The following is a 19,338-nucleotide window of genomic DNA, read 5'->3' on the forward strand; positions in this document are numbered from 1 at the left end:
CATATGAAAGACTCTGTCGTTTAAAATTACTATTGTTGCCATCTGATTTTAAATGTTGCAACTATGTATTCACCCTGCAGTATAAGGCTAGGTTTTCACACAGGTTTTTTTCATTTTTTGGAAAACTCCCACTGCAGCCTTTCAGCCAAAGACAGAAGTGTATTTAAAACAAATGGGAAATATAAAGGAAGAACTTGCTTACCTACTTCTTTATCCTTATGGATCTACTTCTGGCTTGGGCTCAAAAACTGCAGTGGCAGTTCTCTAAAACCCTGTGTGGAAACCTAGCCTAAAATTAATTGGAGAGAAAATGCTCCACATAACCTCAGGTAAATACATGAATAAATGTCATTAGCCTTTAGGTGATTGAAGTAAATTGACTGTTCAGTATGTCATTTTCCCCCTCATCTCTGGTTTTGGAGGCTACTCTATTAGCCATGGTGGGGAGCAGCTATGTAGACTGTCTTACTCTGGAGGACTCGAACATAGCCATGATTACAATAGAAACGGATTTTGACACTTACTGCCGGCTTCCCAGCAGCAGAAACCCCTTAAACAGTTATTATTTGAAAACACCACTGAGAAAAACATATTATCCAAGACTTATAACACTTTTACTGTAACAAAATGGAATCTGATATATATATATATATATATATATATATATATATATATATATATATATGTAACAAGCTCTAAAAGAGAATACTACCGGCACCGCTTGTGGGAATTGTTAGCATGGACAGACTGCTGTCTAGCATAGGGTAAATGTCCAAACAAACCGCACAAGTGTGTCCCGGGTGCAATGGCGTTGATAGAAGCAAACAACGATTCTCCCATATAGAAGGTAAGAAAGACGCAGCACTCACCGGGTTATGATGCACTTAAAATCCACTTCTTTAATGAAGCATGATGTAGCGGTTCAGTTGTGCGGGGGAGAATATATATATATATATATATATATATATATATATATATGTAGAGTTAAGAGTTTGGGTTTTATTAACAATTATTATTTTTTTATTTACTTTTTTTTTCTTTTTTTTTTGCAGGCAATGTTGTAAATGGGACTATTGGAAAACAGATGGTTGACACTCTTGTGGAGTCATCTAGTAATGTTGAAATGATTCTAAAATTCTTTGATATGTTCCTGAAGTTGAAAGACCTAACCAGTTCTGATGCATTTAAGGAATATGACCCAGAAGGAAAGGGTATCATTTCCAAAAAAGAATTCCAAAAAGCCATGGAGGGACAAAAACAATATGCACAGTCAGAAATTGAATTCCTTCTCTCCTGCGCGGAAGCGGATGAGAATGACATGTTTAACTATGTAGAGTTTGTAGACCGCTTCCATGAACCAGCTAAAGACATTGGTTTCAATGTGGCTGTTTTGTTAACCAATCTCTCAGAGCACATGCCAAATGACTCTCGGCTCCAGTGTTTGTTAGACCCAGCAAACAGTGTTCTTAACTACTTTTCTCCATACTTAGGGCGCATTGAGATCATGGGTGGAGCAAAAAGAATAGAAAGAGTGTATTTTGAGATCAGTGAATCAAGTAGAACACAGTGGGAGAAACCACAAGTCAAGGAGTCTAAAAGACAATTTATATTTGATGTGGTCAATGAAGGTGGAGAACAAGAAAAGATGGAACTATTTGTTAACTTCTGTGAAGATACAATTTTTGAGATGCAGTTGGCATCTCAGATCTCTGAATCAGATGCAGTTGACAGACCTGAAGATGAGGAAGAGGAGGAACCTCACCATATGATTGAAGTTGGTGAAGAGGACGAAGAGGAGCAGTCTCTAGAATCATCATCTGCTTTTATTGTAGCTTGCACAGCTCTTAGGAAAAATATGTCCAATTTCTTCAAAATGTTAACCTTAAAAAACATTAGTAAACAGTTTCGAAAAGTGAAAAAGATGACTCTCAAAGAATTAGTCAAAGTCTTCTTTTCTTTCTTTTGGACGCTGTTTGTTGGTTTGTTCCAGTTTGTGTTTACAATAGTATGGGGAATATTTCAGATTCTTTGGAGCACAGTGTTTGGAGGTGGCTTAGTTGAAGGGGCCAAAAACATTAAAGTAACCAAAATATTAGGAGACATGCCTGATCCCACACAGTTTGGAATCCACGATGATGTCTTGGAAGCTGAAAAAGCTGATTCACTCGAGCACACCTCACCTGCAGAGCTTGCACATCTTGGTAAAGGAGACAAGGGAGATATGGATATGCCTGATATTTATGGCATGCACACCAAAAAAGAAGGTTCCAAACATGGTTTAGAAATTGGCCTTGGGGATTACTCAGAAAATGTGAGCTCAGAAAATGCAACTAGTTTGGAAAGTGCTGTAAACAAGAAGAGAAAAGCTCTTGTGAGTAGATTTCTTTTTTTCTTCTTCCAGTCTTGTATTGTTTGCTGTCTGTGTGCTTTTCATCTACATCTGTCTTATTTCCATGTATATATCACATTAGTTTGTTTTTTTAACATAGATGTTTAAAAGACATAAAAGAGGTAAAAAGAAAAAAAAACTACAATAACACAGTAACTTATTCCCTACTGTGGTACATGCAGCTAATAAAGTCTTCTCATATGTGGAGGACCATAGGTCTAGCTACTGTTGCACATTTGGGGGAATGTATTAGGTTTGCATGTTTGCAAAAACTGCACAAAAATTTCAGTTTTTGCACTGTGCTCACTAGAGTTGAGCAAACTTACAGTAAATTGGCTCGTAGCAAACCTTGCAGCTCAGCTGTTGATTACTTTAGTCTACATAAATTAGTTCAGCTTTCCAAGGGCTCCAGTTGCCTGTAAAAGGTGGATACAGACCTAGGAGACCTAATACTGTCATCCCAGACTTTTCCAACCAGAGCCCTTGGAAAGCTGAACTAATTTACACAGACTAAAGTAATCAACAGCCGAGCTGCGAGGTTCGCTACGAGCCTATTTACTGTAAGTTCGCTCAACTCTAGTGCTTACCAAAAATGGACATGACATATTGAAGGGTACACAACTAAAAACCTTATAGACACACTTATAATACTAAAGTCAGAAAATGATGCAAATCCATACTTGCCTTTTACTACTTTTGGCACAATTTGCTCAAGTACTCTTTAGACTCCTGTATGAAACACCAGTCCTAATACATGTGTTCCATTGACATCAGATAGTTGTCCTATCATAGTAGGTCCCTGGACACCCCCGAGATGGTATAGAGCATTGTAGAATATAAAAATAAATCTACTCCACATTTCTGTCACTATGCAGTGACCTCTTACCACTTTCTGCAAACTTCGCTGTAACTTTTACAGCACTTGTAAAGATTTTATCATGAGTAGATATGTCAGTAAACCCTTTATTGCTCTCATGAAATCATCTACTGCTTGCTCATGTTCTTTTTCCCCTGGTAAAATATCAAAAGGAAGAATATAACTATCTGCAACATTTCTGCAACACAACAGCTTTGTGTCTTTTCTGAAGCATCTTAGGCTAGGTTCACACTACGGAATCTTGGGGAGACAATTTCCACCCGGAGATTCCGTGTGCGGTCTGCAGTCGGCGCTAGGACCGCGCAGGCACTGCAATCTCCAATACACTGCAATGTGTTCCGCGAGTATTTCCGCCTGAAGAATGAGCAATGCCATTCTTCAGGCAGAAATTTTCAAGCAGATTTTCCATTCACAAATTCCGCTTCACAAATTCCAAAGTGTGAATTTGTGAACGGAAACCCATTCACTATACTATACATTTTATTAAGTGGAATTTCTGCTTACAATTTCAAAGCGGAATTGCAGGAGGAAATTCCGTAGTGTGAACCTAGCCTTAGATGTTGTATTGAAGTTTTGGGCTTGAAGTTTTGTATTGAAGTTTGGTAGTCATTTCTCCTCCCTCATTGTCTACACAAATTAATGAAGCAAGCCTTGCTAGTTAGTTATGCATGTTAGTTGGCAGATGCTCTGTTGTGTTGCCTGAGGGCAACAGTTAATGTCTATTTTCATTTTATTATCCACATTCCTGATGTAACGTTCAACAGCAAAAAGCAAGTTTTCAAAAAAATCAAGTTACTAAATATCATGCTGAATCGTGCAGGGCAAGATGGAAAACTTTATCCATTGTTGGATCAGAAAGGACATATGTCACAAAAGGCCGGGGAATTGAAAAGACCCTGCTTTCTGTTTATTAATTAATGTTTCAGCTTTGGGGAAACATTATCAAAGAAGCAATTTACAGGCTTTAACAAGCATTAAGGAATTGGGCCAAGGTCACACAGTTTAATTATAATATCACTGAATACTTATCTGATGTGGAACTACGACGCTCATTTTGTGTTAGATAAAGATGGAATTAATGCTTAGACAGGGCAGATTTTATGTAATTATGGGACCTAATGCTGCACTGCTGCAGCACTTGTAGTGTCAGTTTTAAAATGGTCATTGGATACATGTTGCATACATGGATGTATTTGTTTAAAAGATGGTGGAAGATAAAAGCGATTGGTAACTTCAGTGGTTATTTAATTTGCAAGTAAAAAGAGAGTAAGGGGAGGCACTGTTCACATGGGCAACAAAAAGTGGAAAATCCTGGTAGAAGTAATTCCAACTGAGAACATGGATGGTGGAGGAGGTGCACGGACAGATGAGTGAACAGCTTAACCCCTTAAGAACTGAGCCTTAAGGACTGAGCCCTTTTTCGTAACTCTGACCACCGTCACTTTAAGCATTAATAACTCTAAGATGCTTTTACTGATTATTCTGATTCTGAGATTGTTTTTTCGTGACAAATTCTACTTTATTTTGGTGGTAAATTTTTTGTCGTTACTTGCATCCTTTCTTGGTGAAAAATCCCAAAATTTCATGAAAATTTAGAAAATGTTGCATTTTTCTAACTTAAGAAGCTCTCTGCTTGTAATGAAAATTGATATTCCAAATACATTTTATATTAATTCACATATACAATATGTCTACTTTATGTTGGCATCATAAAATAGACATATTTTTACTTTTAGAAAAAAATAAAGGGCTTCAAAGTATAGCAGCAATTTTCAAAATGTTCATGAAAATTGCAAAATCTGAAGGGACAGATGTTACAGAACTACAACTCCCAGCATGGCTGGGCAGTCTAGGCATGCTGAGAGTTGTAGTTTGGCAACATCTGGAGGGCCACCGTTTGGGCACCACTGTAATAGTGGTCTCCAAACTGTGACCCTCCAGATGTTGCAAAACTACAACTCACAGCATGCCCAGACAGCCTTTGGCTGTCTGGGCATGCTGGGAGTTGCAGTTTGGCAACCACTAGGAAGGGCAACAGTAAAGATCGCTTACTGCCCCCTTCCTTTTTACCCCCACCGTCGCTTCCCTACCTGCGCCGCTGATCTCCGCAGTCTCCAGCGATGATCTGCGGTCCCCACGGCATCTTCTGCACAGGTACAGGCCGCCATCTCCTCCCCCCATTCTGCCCGACATCCAGGGGTGGGCAGAATGGGGGGTTTCCATGGCAACTCAGTTCTGACTAATGGCAGGGGATAGGAGGAGATTGCAGCACTGCGACCTCGCTCCTATCCCTCAGCATGATCGGGGCTGTCACTGACAGCTCCGATCATCCCTATTTTCCGGGTGATCAGGTCACCAGAGACCCAATCAGCCCAGAATAGGAGAAAATCGCATGTCTGAATTGGTATGCGATTTTCTCAGATCGCCGACATGGGGGGGGGGTCTCAGGATCCACCTTGGCGATGTGCCGGGATTCCCACGGGTGTATCCATACGCACTCAGTCTCTACAGACTTTAAAACGGGGGCATATGGATACGCCCGCCGTCCTTTACAGGTTAAACAACAACTTAAATCTAGATGGAATATCCCGCACTCACCATGTCCATCGCTGTGTCTGTTGAGGTTCAAAGAAAGAGGAAGGTGTAAGGAGTAGATGGGGCTCAGAGGCAAACACCGGTGGTTTCGTGCTAATTAGCACTTCATGCCTCTGAGCCCCGTCTACTCCTTCCACCTTCCTTTGATCCTCAACAGACACCGCGATGGACATGGTGAGTGCAGGATTTTCCATCTGGATTATAGTGCTTATTTAATTAGATTTAATTGTGTACATCACTTCTGCACACAGTGCGCATACAGTATTGCGCAGCAGTCTTTTTGGTATTCAGACAAGACCTGGTAGGGCTGCTTCCAAAGTTATGAATGACAACAGTTAGAATTACTTCTTTTTGTAAAAGGGTTCAAGGTATTACTACCCCTTCTTTAGAAAGTAAAGTCTTATATAGTTACATAGTTAGTATGGTTGAAAAAAGACATACGTCCATCAAGTCCAACCAGGGAATTGAAGTGAAGGGTGTAAGGGGATAAGGGGAAGGGATGTAGTTTTATAATTCTGGATAAGCATTAATGTTATTTTGTTCCAGGAATGTATCTAACCCTGTTTTAAAGCTGTTAATTGTTCCTGCTGTGACCAGTTCCTGAGGTAGACCGTTCCATAAATTCACAGTCCTCACGGTAAAGAAGGCGTGTCGCCCCTTTAGACTAAACCTTTTCTTCTCCAGACGGAGAGAGTGCCCCCTCGTCCTTTGGGGGGGGGGGGTTAACCTGGAACAGTTTTTCTCCATATTTTTTGTATGGGCCATTTATATACTTATATACGTTTATCATATCCCCCCTTAAACGTCTCTTCTCAAGACTAAACAATTGTAACTCCTTTAATCGCTCCTCATAGCTAAGATGTTCCATGCCCCATATTAGTTTAGTTGCGCGTCTCTACACCCTTTCCAGCTCCACAGTGTCCCTTTTATGAACAGGCGACCAAAACTGAACAGCATATTCCAGGTGAGGCCGTACCAATGCTTTATAAAGGGGGAGTATTATGTCCCTGTCCCTTGAGTCCATGCCTCTTTTTATACATGACAATATCCTGCCGGCTTTGGAGATATCAAAATGCAAATGTTTATGTTTATCGTTCAAAATATATAATCTTAATACAAATTCAACATTATTATAATTATTTATTTTTATAGTGTCCTTGGTTCCTGGATTATAATACATAACACAAACGCAAGGAGAGAATGTGATACAGTAAATGTCAGACTGATACAGAGGTAGATGAGGCCCTGCCCGTGAAGGCTAATAATCTACAAGACCAAACAATCAGCATAGACCAAATAAAGAAGGAAAGTCTCATGCGTGTGGAAGATGCAGTCTCCATAACAATATTTGGCAATTGAGATATAAAGGCTATTAAAAGGCAAGGAGGAAAAAAACAAAAAAAACTAAAACCGGCAGCATCATTAAGGGGTTAAAAACAACCAAAAAAAAGTAGGGTAAACCACCTCCAGTTAAATTGACACTGAGACAGCAACTAAAATGTTCCTCAGCGGATGGTGCTAAAATATTAAAAGGTTAAAATATAACCAATAAACAATTCAGATCTGAAGAAGTGCTAATACTCTGAAACGCGAAATAAAGTATTTTCCTTTAATTTCCATGCATAGCTTTACAAGGTCTTGTTCATGTTTATTTTTCTTCTTTCCTACAATTTTCATAGGAATATTTGTGTTATACAGGATATACTGCAAAATTCTAGTATTGTGCCTGGGCAGAATTGTTCTTGTTTGGTTTTGTGTCAGTTCTCAGGAGAGTTACTATGCATATGTTTTTTTGTTTTAGTTTTTTTTTTTTGTTTTGTTTTTGTTCCCCAAGGAGTATTACATAGCTTATAAGACAACCTGCACTAATTTAATAGACTCTCCAGGGAGACACATTAGGCTAAGTTTCTACTTAGTTTTTTGGGTTGAAAAAAACGCCAGAAAAAACGCCAGTGCAATTTCCTGCGTCTGGCGTTTTTTCTGGTGTTTTTTCATTTGTGTGGAAATTGCATTTTTGACACCTTTGTCGTTTTTTTTTTTTGGTACCCAAAATTTGTGCAGTAGTGATGGAAAAAAAATGTATTTAACAAAATATACATTTTTTATAACAAAATTTTAATAAATTTGTAATAAAGTGTGTGTGTTTCACTTTTTTCTCTATTTTTTATATTTTTTAGGTAGTACTACTACTCGCAGCATGGAACAGACTGTTCCATGATGGGAGTAGTAGTACCTGTACTAATGGACATATCGCCCGGGGTGTCAGTCTGACACCCGATGCAATCGTCCATAATATAGCAGAGATGCGGCTCTATACAGTATCTCTGCTCTGTACTCTGGCCAGTGATGTGAATAACATCACTCATTCATATTTTCCGCCCAGAGTGGTGATTGGCTGGATGATTGCAGCCAATCACCGCTCAGAGGGAAATATGAATGAGTGAGTGGCCGGCCGGAGTATAGTGCAGAGATGTGAGTGCAGTAGAAAGCCTCTCTGCATCTCTGCGATAGACAGGACGATCACATCAGATGTCAGTAGTGATACCAGCTGTGATCTGTTCTTACCTGCAGGTACTACTACTCCCAACATGGAGCACACTCTGCTCCATGCTGGGAGCTGTAGTATCTGCATTAATAGACAGATCGCAGCGAGTGTAACTTCTGACACCCACTGAGATCTGTCTATTAATGCAGGTACTACATCTCCGAGTATTGAGCAGAGTGTGCTCCATGTTGGGAGTAGTAGTACTTGCAGTTAAGGAAAGATCACAGCGGATGTCACTCATGACACCCGCTGTGATCCTCCTGTATAATGTATAGATGTAGGCGGCTGCTCTTTTATGGTCCCCTGCACTGCCGTATATATACACATATTTATATTTCCCACAGAGAGCTGTGATTGGCTGGAAAAATCTAGCCAATCACAGCTCTCTGTGGGAAATATGAATAGGTGTATATATACGTCAGTGCAGGGGACCATAGAAGAGCGGCTGGCCGCATCTATAAATTTTATAGGAGGATTGCAATGGGTGATCTGTCAATTAGTACAGGTACTACTACTCCCATCATGGAACAGTATGTCCCATGCTGGGAGTAGTAGTAGCACAACCTTAAAAAAAAATAAAAAAATAAGAAAAAAAAGTGAAAAACCCACACACACTACATTTTTTTATTGCCGGCTACATTTTTAGGTCCCTGCCCGCCCACATAAATTGATCCCTGTTTAAAAATGAATAAAAATGTTGTAACAAAAAAGATAAATTTTGTTAGATACAATTCCTTCACTACTGTATCTTTTTTATTTATTTATTTTTAATGGTACCCTACGAAATTTTATTAAAAAAGGTATCTCCATCACTTTTTTGGATCTCTAAAGTCCAAAAAAGAATAAAAACCACCTGAAAAAATGCCAAAGTTAAAACCCACATATCACCGTTCTTGGCGTTTTTTCATTCCCATAGACTTCTATGGGTGAAAACCGCCACGATTTTGACTACAAAATCGCCAATGGCTCAACATGCTGCGTTTTTGGAAAACTGCCAAGGAGCTGAAAACACCAAAAAAGAGAGAAAAAATGCCAAAAGGATTTTAAAAAAATGCCAAAGTGAAAAACGCCAAGTGGAATAAGAATTTTGCGATTTCTCATTGATGTGGCAGAATTGGTGTTTTCTTGACGTTTCCCCCCCCCCCCCCAAAAAAAAAAAAAAACAAGTAGAAACTTAGCCTTACCCCAACACACCCATCTATGTTTTGAAAACCAAATAAAATCTTATATTTAAAGTTGTCAGTTTTCCCAATGGGCAAGATTGTAAAGGAGTTCAAAAGTGAGACAATTCTGCTGTAGAGAAACATAAGCACTCAGTGTGCTGCCTTTTTAGCCTCCACCCAGCACCATACTTCCTTCAAAAACCAATGACTGTATCCCAGTAATACAGCATCTGATGGAAAAGACCATAGTTTGAAAAAACCTTTTGAAATAGGGAAAGTTTCTCTTACATATGTCATCCTTTTAGTCTGCTCCCAGTCTGTTTCCCATACAATCTACTTACTCTGTATCATATGTGATATCAACACATCTCAGTCCTTCTTAAAACACTGAAGTAATGTACAACCCTCGCAGATACTTTAATATATATAAAAATACTTAACTAATAACCCAGAGATGAACTGTACATTACATCAAGATACATTACATTACATAGAGAACACAGCTGCCTCTTTCCCTACCCCCTGTACACCCCCTGGCCGATAATGTGTACGTATATACAGTGATATACATCAATCCAAAGCAGAAGGCAGCACATCTAAGTAAAAGAATAGGTACAGACAGGTCCATGGGGCCCCGGTCACAGGGTCCAACAGCATATCCAGAAAAATGTAGGCGACCGCAGCACACAGGAGTATACAAATAAACGTGGTTTATTCCATGAACATAATGTTACGCCGAGCGCTCCGGGTCCCTGCTCCTCCCCGGAGCGCTCACGGCGTCTCTCTCCCTGCAGCGCCCCGGTCGGTCCCGCTGACCGGGAGCGCTGCACTGACATGGCCGTCGGGGTTGCGATTCGCACAGCGGGACGCGCCCGCTCGCGAATCGCATCCCAAGTCACTTACCCGTCCCGGTCCCCTGCTGTCATGTGCTGGCGCGCGCGGCTCCGCTCTCTAGGGTGCGCGCGCGCCAGCTCTCTGAGACTTAAAGGGCCAGTGCACCAATGATTGGTGCCTGGCCCAATTAGCTTAATTGGCTTCCACCTGCTCCCTGGCTATATCACATCACTTCCCCTGCACTCCCTTGCCGGATCTTGTTGCCTTGTGCCAGTGAAAGCGTTTAGTGTTGTCCAAAGCCTGTGTTACCTGAACTCCTGCTATCCATCTTGACTACGAACCTTGCCGCCTGCCCCGACCTTCTGCTACGTCTGACCTTGCCTCTGCCTAGTCCTTCTGTCCCACGCCTTCTCAGCAGTCAGCGAGGTTGAGCCGTTGCTAGTGGATACGACCTGGTTGCTACTGCCGCAGCAAGACCATCCCGCTTTGCGGCGGGCTCTGGTGAACACCAGTAGCCTCTTAGAACCGGTCCACCAGCACGGTCCACGCCAATCCCTCGCTGACACAGAGGATCCACATCCAGCTAGCCGAATCGTGACAGTAGATCCGGCCATGGATCCCGCTGAGGTGCCGCTGCCAAGTCTCGCTGACCTTACCACGGTGGTCGCTCAGCAATCGCAGCAAATTGCCCAACAAGGACAGCAGCTGTCGCAGTTGACCGCCACGTTACAGCAACTTCTGCCTCTGCTACAGCAGCAACCATCTCCTCCGCCAGCTCCTGCACCTCCTCCGCAGCGAGTGGCCGCTCCTAGCCTCCGCTTGTCCCTGCCGGACAAATTTGATGGGGACTCTAGACTCTGCCGTGGATTTCTGTCTCAATGTTCCCTGCATATGGAGATGTTGTCGGACTTGTTTCCTACAGAACGGTCTAAGGTGGCATTCGTAGTGAGCCTTCTTTCAAGAAAGGCCTTGTCTTGGGCCACACCGCTCTGGGACCGCAATGATCCTGCCACAGCCACAGTCCAGTCCTTCTTCGCTGAAGTCCGTAGTGTCTTCGAGGAACCAGCCCGAGCTTCTTCTGCCGAGACTGCCCTGCTGAACCTGGTCCAGGGTAATTCTTCAGTGGGCGAGTACGCCATCCAATTTCGTACTCTTGCTTCCGAATTATCATGGAATAACGAGGCTCTCTGCGCGACCTTTAAAAAAGGCCTATCCAGTAGCATCAAGGATGTGCTGGCCGCACGAGAGATTCCTGCCAACCTGCAAGAACTTATCCATTTGGCCACCCGCATTGACATGCGTTTTTCTGAGAGACATCAGGAGCTCCGCCAGGAAAAAGACTTAGATCTCTGGGCACCTCTCCCACAGCATCCTTTGCAATCTACGCCTGGGCCTTCCGCCGAGGAGGCCATGCAAGTGGATCGGTCTCGCCTGACCCAGGAAGAGAGGAATCACCGTAGGGAAGAAAATCTTTGTCTGTACTGTGCCAGTACCGAGCATTTCTTGGTGGATTGCCCTATTCGTCCTCCACGTCTGGGAAACGCACGCACGCACCCAGCTCACGTGGGTGTGGCGTCTCTGGGTTCAAAGTCTGCTTCTCCATGTCTCACGGTGCCCGTGCGGATTTCTCCTTCAGCCAATTCCTCCCTCTCAGCCGTGGCCTGCTTGGACTCTGGTGCCTCTGGGAATTTCATTTTGGAGTCTTTGGTGAATAAGTTCTGCATCCCGGTGACCCGTCTCGTCAAGCCGCTCTACATTTCCGCGGTCAACGGAGTTAGATTGGATTGCACCGTGCGTTACCGCACAAAACCCCTCTTAATGTGCATTGGACCCCACCACGAAAGGATTGAATTTTTCGTCCTTCCCAACTGCACCTCCGAGGTCCTCCTCGGTCTGCCATGGCTCCAGCTTCATTCTCCCACCCTTGACTGGACCACCGGGGAGATCAAGAACTGGGACTCTGCTTGCCACAAGAAATGCCTCTCTCCCCCTCCCAGTCCCGTCAGGCAAGCCTCAGTGCCTCCTCATGGCCCCCGTCCTGGTGTCACCCTGCCCCGTGCCAAGCTTCACCCTCTGCCCTCCCTCCCCATTCCCACTCCTGCTGTACTGCCTGCCGTTGAGGAAACCCTCCATTCTTTCCCGGTGTCCTCGTCCCAGGTAAAGCAGTTGTCGGACAAAAAAAGGGGGAGACCTAAGGGGGGGGGTACTGTTACGTCGAGCGCTCCGGGTCCCTGCTCCTCCCCGGAGCGCTCACGGCGTCTCTCTCCCTGCAGCGCCCCGGTCGGTCCCGCTGACCGGGAGCGCTGCACTGACATGGCCGTCGGGGTTGCGATTCGCACAGCGGGACGCGCCCGCTCGCGAATCGCATCCCAAGTCACTTACCCGTCCCGGTCCCCTGCTGTCATGTGCTGGCGCGCGCGGCTCCGCTCTCTAGGGTGCGCGCGTGCCAGCTCTCTGAGACTTAAAGGGCCAGTGCACCAATGATTGGTGCCTGGCCCAATTAGCTTAATTGGCTTCCACCTGCTCCCTGGCTATATCACATCACTTCCCCTGCACTCCCTTGCCGGATCTTGTTGCCTTGTGCCAGTGAAAGCGTTTAGTGTTGTCCAAAGCCTGTGTTACCTGAACTCCTGCTATCCATCTTGACTACGAACCTTGCCGCCTGCCCCGACCTTCTGCTACGTCTGACCTTGCCTCTGCCTAGTCCTTCTGTCCCACGCCTTCTCAGCAGTCAGCGAGGTTGAGCCGTTGCTAGTAGATACGACCTGGTTGCTACTGCCGCAGCAAGACCATCCCGCTTTGCGGCGGGCTCTGGTGAACACCAGTAGCCTCTTAGAACCGGTCCACCAGCTCGGTCCACGCCAATCCCTCGCTGACACAGAGGATCCACTACCTGTAAGCCGAATCGTGACACATAAGGTGCAAGTGCAATGTTTTGGTGTTCTCACAACACCATTCTCAAGTCATATATATATATATATATGTATATATATATATATATATATATATATATACAGATCCTGACACCTTTACTACCAAGCTAGCAGTTGACCACTAGCATGTGTACATATAGAGACTCATGCATAAACAGCATATTATAATAACAATAATTCTTTATATAGCACACACAGATTTTGCAGTGCTGTACACTCAGATTGGGTATAACAATTTAAATTCGCCTGTTTTTTATATGTTATGGAGTCTGGGGGGGGGGGGGGGCGGAACCAGAGTACCCGGAAGAAGCCCACACAAACACAGGGAGAACATTCAAGCTCTTTGCAGATGTTGTCCTTGGTGGGATTCGAACCCAGGACCCCAGTGCTACAAGGTACAGCAGTGCTAACCAATGATATATATTAGTAAATTTGAGTAGCCCTATTAGTAAAGTGATACAGATGCAAATCAAAAAATGTTGCAGTATCTTGTAATACCTATATATATCTACAGTTGCCCATAGCAACCAATCAGATTGCTTATTTTATTTTTCAGAGGCCTTTTCAAAAATGAAAAAAACTATCTGATTGGTTGCTATGAAAAACTGGTCGACTTTTCCTCTGCACAAGTTTTGATGAATCTCCCCCAGAGACCCTAGAGTTCCCATTGCTTAAATGTATCTAGCATTTGCCTGTAACAGAGTAGTTATTGGTATTGGTACACGGAAGAAAGAACACAGTAGGAAAGCTTTTTCGATGGTTACTGGGCACAAAGATCCGGCAGGGATCAGGAGGAAGTGCAAACTCTTTATAGGGTCAGCGCCCGGCAAAACCAATTACCAGTGCTCTGGCCCTTTGAATTACTACAGAAAGACGGTGTGCACGCTCTAGGAAGCGAGTATGCACATGCCGGCTGTCAGAGGGAGCAGTGGAGCAAGGAGCACAGCAGGGTAAATAACTGGGGGCAGTTCGAGTGCGATTGCAGCCATACATGCAGGCTGTGGCGCTGACCGTCTCTTCAACAGAAAAGGGAGACAGGTAGTGAGTGCGCCCGTGGCCCCAATGGCCGGCCGCGGTGCAACTCGTAACAGTACCCCCCTCCCCTTAGGTCCCCCCCCCCCCTTTTTTAGGCTGTAAGAATCTCAGCACCAGATCTTGATCTAAAATGTTCTCTTCTGGTTCCCAGGACCTTTCCTCAGGCCCGAAGCCTTTCCAATCAACCAGGAAGAATCGTTTCCCCCTGACAATTTTGGTGGCAAGAATATCTTTTACCTCAAAAATGTCAGCAGAAACGGATACAGGAGTAGGAGAGACATACCCCTGGGAGAAATGGATGAGGGCTAGCGGCTTAACCCCTTAAGGACTCAGACCATTTTGGCCTTAAGGACTCAGACAATTTAATTTTTACGTTTTCGTTTTTTCCTCCTCGCCTTCTAAAAATCATAACTCTTTTATATATCGCCAGACTAGTATGAGGGCTTATTTTTTGCATGACAAGTTGTCCTTTGTAATGACATCACTCATTATATCATAAAATGTATGGCGCAACAGAAAAAACACTATTTTTGTGGGGAAATTAAAAAGAAAAAGGCAATTTTGCCAATTTTGGAAGGTTTCGTTTTCACGCCGTACAATTTACGGTAAAAATGACATGTGTTCTTTATTCTGAGGGTCAATACGATTAAAATGATACCCATTATTACATACTATTATATTATTGTTGTGCTTAAAAAAAATCACAAACTTTTTAACCAAATTAGTACGTTTATAATCCCTTTATTTTGATGACCTATAACTTTTTTATTTTTCCGTATAAGCGGCGGTATGAGGGCTCATTTTTCGCGCCATGATCTGTATTTTTTTTTTGATACCACATTTGCATATAAAAAACTTTTAATACATTTTTTATAATTTTTTTTAAATAAAATGTATTTCAAAACTAGCAATTTTGGACTTCTTTTTACGTTCACGCCGTTCACCATACGGGATCATTAACATTTTATTTTAATAGATCGGACATTTATGCATGCGGCGATACCAAACATGTCTATTAAATTTATTTTTTACGCTTTTTGGGGGTAAAATAGGAAAAAACGGACGTTTTACTTTTTATTGGGGGAGGGGATTTTTCACTTTTTTTTTACTTTTACATTTTTTTTAAATAGGACATAGAACAGATCAGTGTTATCAGTCATCTTCTGCTCTGGTCTGCTCGATCTCAGACCAGAGCAGAAGATGCCGGGAGCCGGACAGAGGCAGGTGAGGGGACCTCCGTGCGGCGTTCTGAATGATCGGATCCCCGCAGCAGCGCTGCGGGCGATCCGATCATTCATTGAAATCGCGTACTGCCGCAGATGCCGGGATCTGTATTGATCCCGGCATCTGAGGGGTTAATGCCGGACGCCGGCGTCGGCCATTGCCAGCGGGTCCCTGGCTGCGATCAGCAGCCGGGATCAGCCGCGCATGACACGGGCATCGCTCCGATGCCCGCGGTTATGCACAGGACGTAAATGTACGTCCTGGTGCGTTAAGTACCACCACACCAGGACATACATTTACGTCCTGCGCCCTTAAGGGGTTAAGGAGGGAGACGTGGAAGGAGTTCGGGATACGGAGAGATGGTGGCAGGTGGAGCTTGTACGACACCGGGTTAATAAAGTGCAAGATCTTAAAAGGACCTGGAAACAGAGTTTGTAACTGGGGATCTTCAGACGTACATATTTGGCAGATAGCCAGTCTCTGTCCCCAGGAGAGAAAATCGGAGGTGGTCTTCTCTTCTTGTCAGCCTGAGACTTCATGCGGGAGGAGGCGAGAACTAGAGAGCGTCAGGTTTCTTGCCAAATAGTCATAAAGTCTCGAACCTGATCATCAACAGCAGGTACCCCAGAAGCAGACGGAAGAGGAAGAGGTGGTTGAGTGTGGCGACCGTAGACAATGAAGAATGGAGATGTTCTAGTAGCTTCGGAATCCCAATGATTATAGAAAATCCGCCCAAGGTAACAGATTGGCCCAATCGTCCTGCCGTTCGGAAACAAAATGGCGGAGGTAATCCCCTAGAAGTTGGTTCACCCTCTCTACCTGGTGAAGTTTAACTTGACCTTGAGGCGAGAGCAGAGAGCACGCCAAAATTTGGAGACGAATTGAACCCCTGGATCAGAGACAATGGCCCTTATTTACTAAGAGTGGAGTGTAGGTTTCCTTGTGGGATTTAATTCCCTACAATTTATTTTCCACCGTATTTACTAAGGTTTCCCTACATTTAGCTTATTTTTACACATGCTCTGATCAGTAAGCTTTCCCTCAGCTCAAATACACTACATTTTCTGTGGAAACCTTAGTAAATATGTTGGGTTTTTGGGAAAATGTCGGGAACACACCCCTTTTAGGTGACCGCGCCCCATTTTCCTGATGGCCACGCCCCTTTTTCCTTAGCAAAATGGAGAGTTAGTCTGGGTTTTTTCAATTCTGGCTCAAATTCTGGCGCAGACATAATTTCTGGCGCACAACCTGACAAAATATGTTGGGTTTGCAATAGTAAATGAGGGCCAATGTGTCTCGGTAATCCATGAAGGCGAAAAATATGTCAGAAGAATTGATCCGCCAGCTGTGGAGCGGTGGGAAGTCCAGGCAGTGGTACAAAATGAGCCATTTTGGAGAATCGATCCGTGACCACCCAAATGACTGCATTGTTAGAGGAGGATGGCAGATCCGTGAAGTCCATAGCAATATGTGTCCAAGTCTCTGGGATGGGCAAAGGTTGTAATAGACCCGCAGGCTTAAGACTAGGAATCTTGTCACGGGCACAGGTAGAGCAGGAACGGACAAAATCAGTAACATCACATTCCAGGTTTGGCCACCAGTAATGACGGAAGATGAGCAAAAAAGACTTACATACTCCAGAACGCCTGGCCAGCAAAGAAGAATTTCCCCAGTTTAATACCTTAAGTCTTAGGCAGAGAAGCACATAGGAGTTCCCTGGGGGGAACTTGCTGAAGACTGAGTGGTGCGACCTCAATCAAGGGGTCTGGTGTCGCAATATGCCGTGGTGAGGAGTCCAGCTTCAACGTACTTATCCGCTGGCCGAAAATGAATAAGGAAATTGAGTCTGGAAAAGAAAAGAGACCATCTGGCCTATTGGGGATTCAGTCGCTGAGCGGTGTATAAATACAGGAGATTTTTATGATCCGAATAACTACTGACTGGATGAGAGGACCCTTCCAGGGCAAGCTTAATGGCCAAGAGTTCCTGATCTCCTATTGTGTAGTTCCTCTCGGCTGGTGAAAATGTCTTAGAAAAGAAACTACAAGTCACTGTTTTAGCCCTGGACGTTTTCTGGGTCAGCACTGTATTGGCTTCTACAGAGGAGGCATCCACCTCGAGAAAGAATGTTTTTTCTGGGTCGTGTCCCATCAGAATAGGTGCGGAGGCAAAAAACACTTTTCTTGGTGAGCGCTACAATTGGTGCAATTAACGTAGAGAAGTGCAGTATAAACTGTCGATAGTAATTGGCGAATCCTAAGAAGCGCTGAATAGCCCGCTAGCCAGAGGACCGTGGCCAATTTACAACATAGGAGAGCTTGTCTGGGTCCATCTGGAGGCCTTGGTTGGAAACAATATAACCAAGAAACCGCAGACTTGACTTCTCAAAGAGGCATTTCTCAAGTTTGGTGTAGAGACCATTGCTCTGTAGACGTCTCAGCACCAGGCGCACATGAGTGCGATGGATCTCCAAGTCAGGTGAGAAGATCAGGATGTCTTCCAAATACACCACAACACAAGTATAAAGGAGGTCCCGGAAGATGTTATTGATGAATTCCTGGAAGACAGCTGGGGCGTTGCAGAGACCAAATGGCATCACTAAGTACTCGAAATGTCCATCACGGGTATTAAAAGCCATCTTTCACTCGTCTACGTCTTGAATTCTGATCAAATTATAGGCTCCTCGCAGATCCAGTTTGGAGAAAACCTTGGCACCCTGCAGGTGGTCAAAAAAGTTCAGAAATCATCGGAAGAGGGTATCAGTTCTGGATCATGATTTTATTGTCCCCTGGTAATCAATACATGGGTAAAGAGACCCATCCTTCTTCTCTACAAAGAAAAATCCAGCACCAGCAGGGGAGGAAGAGTTCTGGATGAAACCCTTCTGGAGATTCTCCTTGATATACTCAGCCATGGCTTTAGTTTCAGGAGCCGACAAAGGATAAACTCTTTCTCACGGAGGCGTAATACCAGGCTGAAGGTCGATCGGACAATCATAGGGGTGATGTGGAGGAAGACTCTCAGCCTGTTTTTCGCAGAATACATCTGCAAGTCCTGGTAAGGAAGAGGCAGACCTGGCAAAGAAGGAGGAGGCATGGAACGCTACAGTCGTGGAGTCACCAGACAGCGACTTAGACAGTTTTGTCTCCAGGAGGAGACTTCCCCAGAATCCCAGTCAAGAACCAGGGAGTGACATTGCAGCCAGGGAAGACCGAGAAGAACCGTTGAAGAACAGTGGGGAAGCACATAGAACTTCATCTTCTCCCTGTGTAAGACTCACACTTGCAACATTAGTGGTTCAATGAGAAATTGCACTGCGTAGTTCAGGCATTCCCCGTTGACAGAAGAAATGTATAAAGGCTTGGCAAGACGTGTGACCGGGAGATTGTACTTATGAACCAGGGAGACATTAATAAAATTCCCAGCAGAACCCGAGTCCACGTAGGCAGCAGTTTGGAAAGGGACCCCAGTAGAGGTGGAAAGTTGAACTGGCATGGTCAACCGAGGAAAGGAAGTATTCACACCTAGAGATCTCTCTCCCATGTGCACTAGGTGCATGAGTTTCCCGGACATTGAGGCTGTAGAGGGCAATTACTGCGTAAATGCTACGGCGTGGCACAATGTAGGCACAAATTTTCATCGCATCGGCAAGACCTCTCCTGCTGGGTCAAGTGGGCTCGATCCACCTGCATAGGTTTCTTTACCGCTGGCGACATAGGAGGGTGAGGAAGCCGTTGGAAGAT

General features: G+C 44.1%; 1 protein-coding gene across 9 annotated transcripts in view; it reads left to right on the forward strand.

Annotated features, from left to right (window-relative positions):
• Nucleotides 1-19,338, forward strand: part of RYR3 (ryanodine receptor 3) — a 991,818-nt gene that overhangs the window by 879,399 nt on the left and 93,081 nt on the right. For all 9 annotated transcript variants that reach the window (XM_056545312.1, XM_056545313.1, XM_056545314.1 and 6 more), the window contains one exon: nucleotides 1,053-2,371. In XM_056545312.1, coding sequence (XP_056401287.1) covers nucleotides 1,053-2,371 — 1,319 coding nt within the window. The remainder of the gene's footprint in view (nucleotides 1-1,052; nucleotides 2,372-19,338) is intronic.

This window comes from Hyla sarda, chromosome 11, assembly GCF_029499605.1.
Source record: "Hyla sarda isolate aHylSar1 chromosome 11, aHylSar1.hap1, whole genome shotgun sequence".
NCBI lineage: Eukaryota > Metazoa > Chordata > Amphibia > Anura > Hylidae > Hyla > Hyla sarda.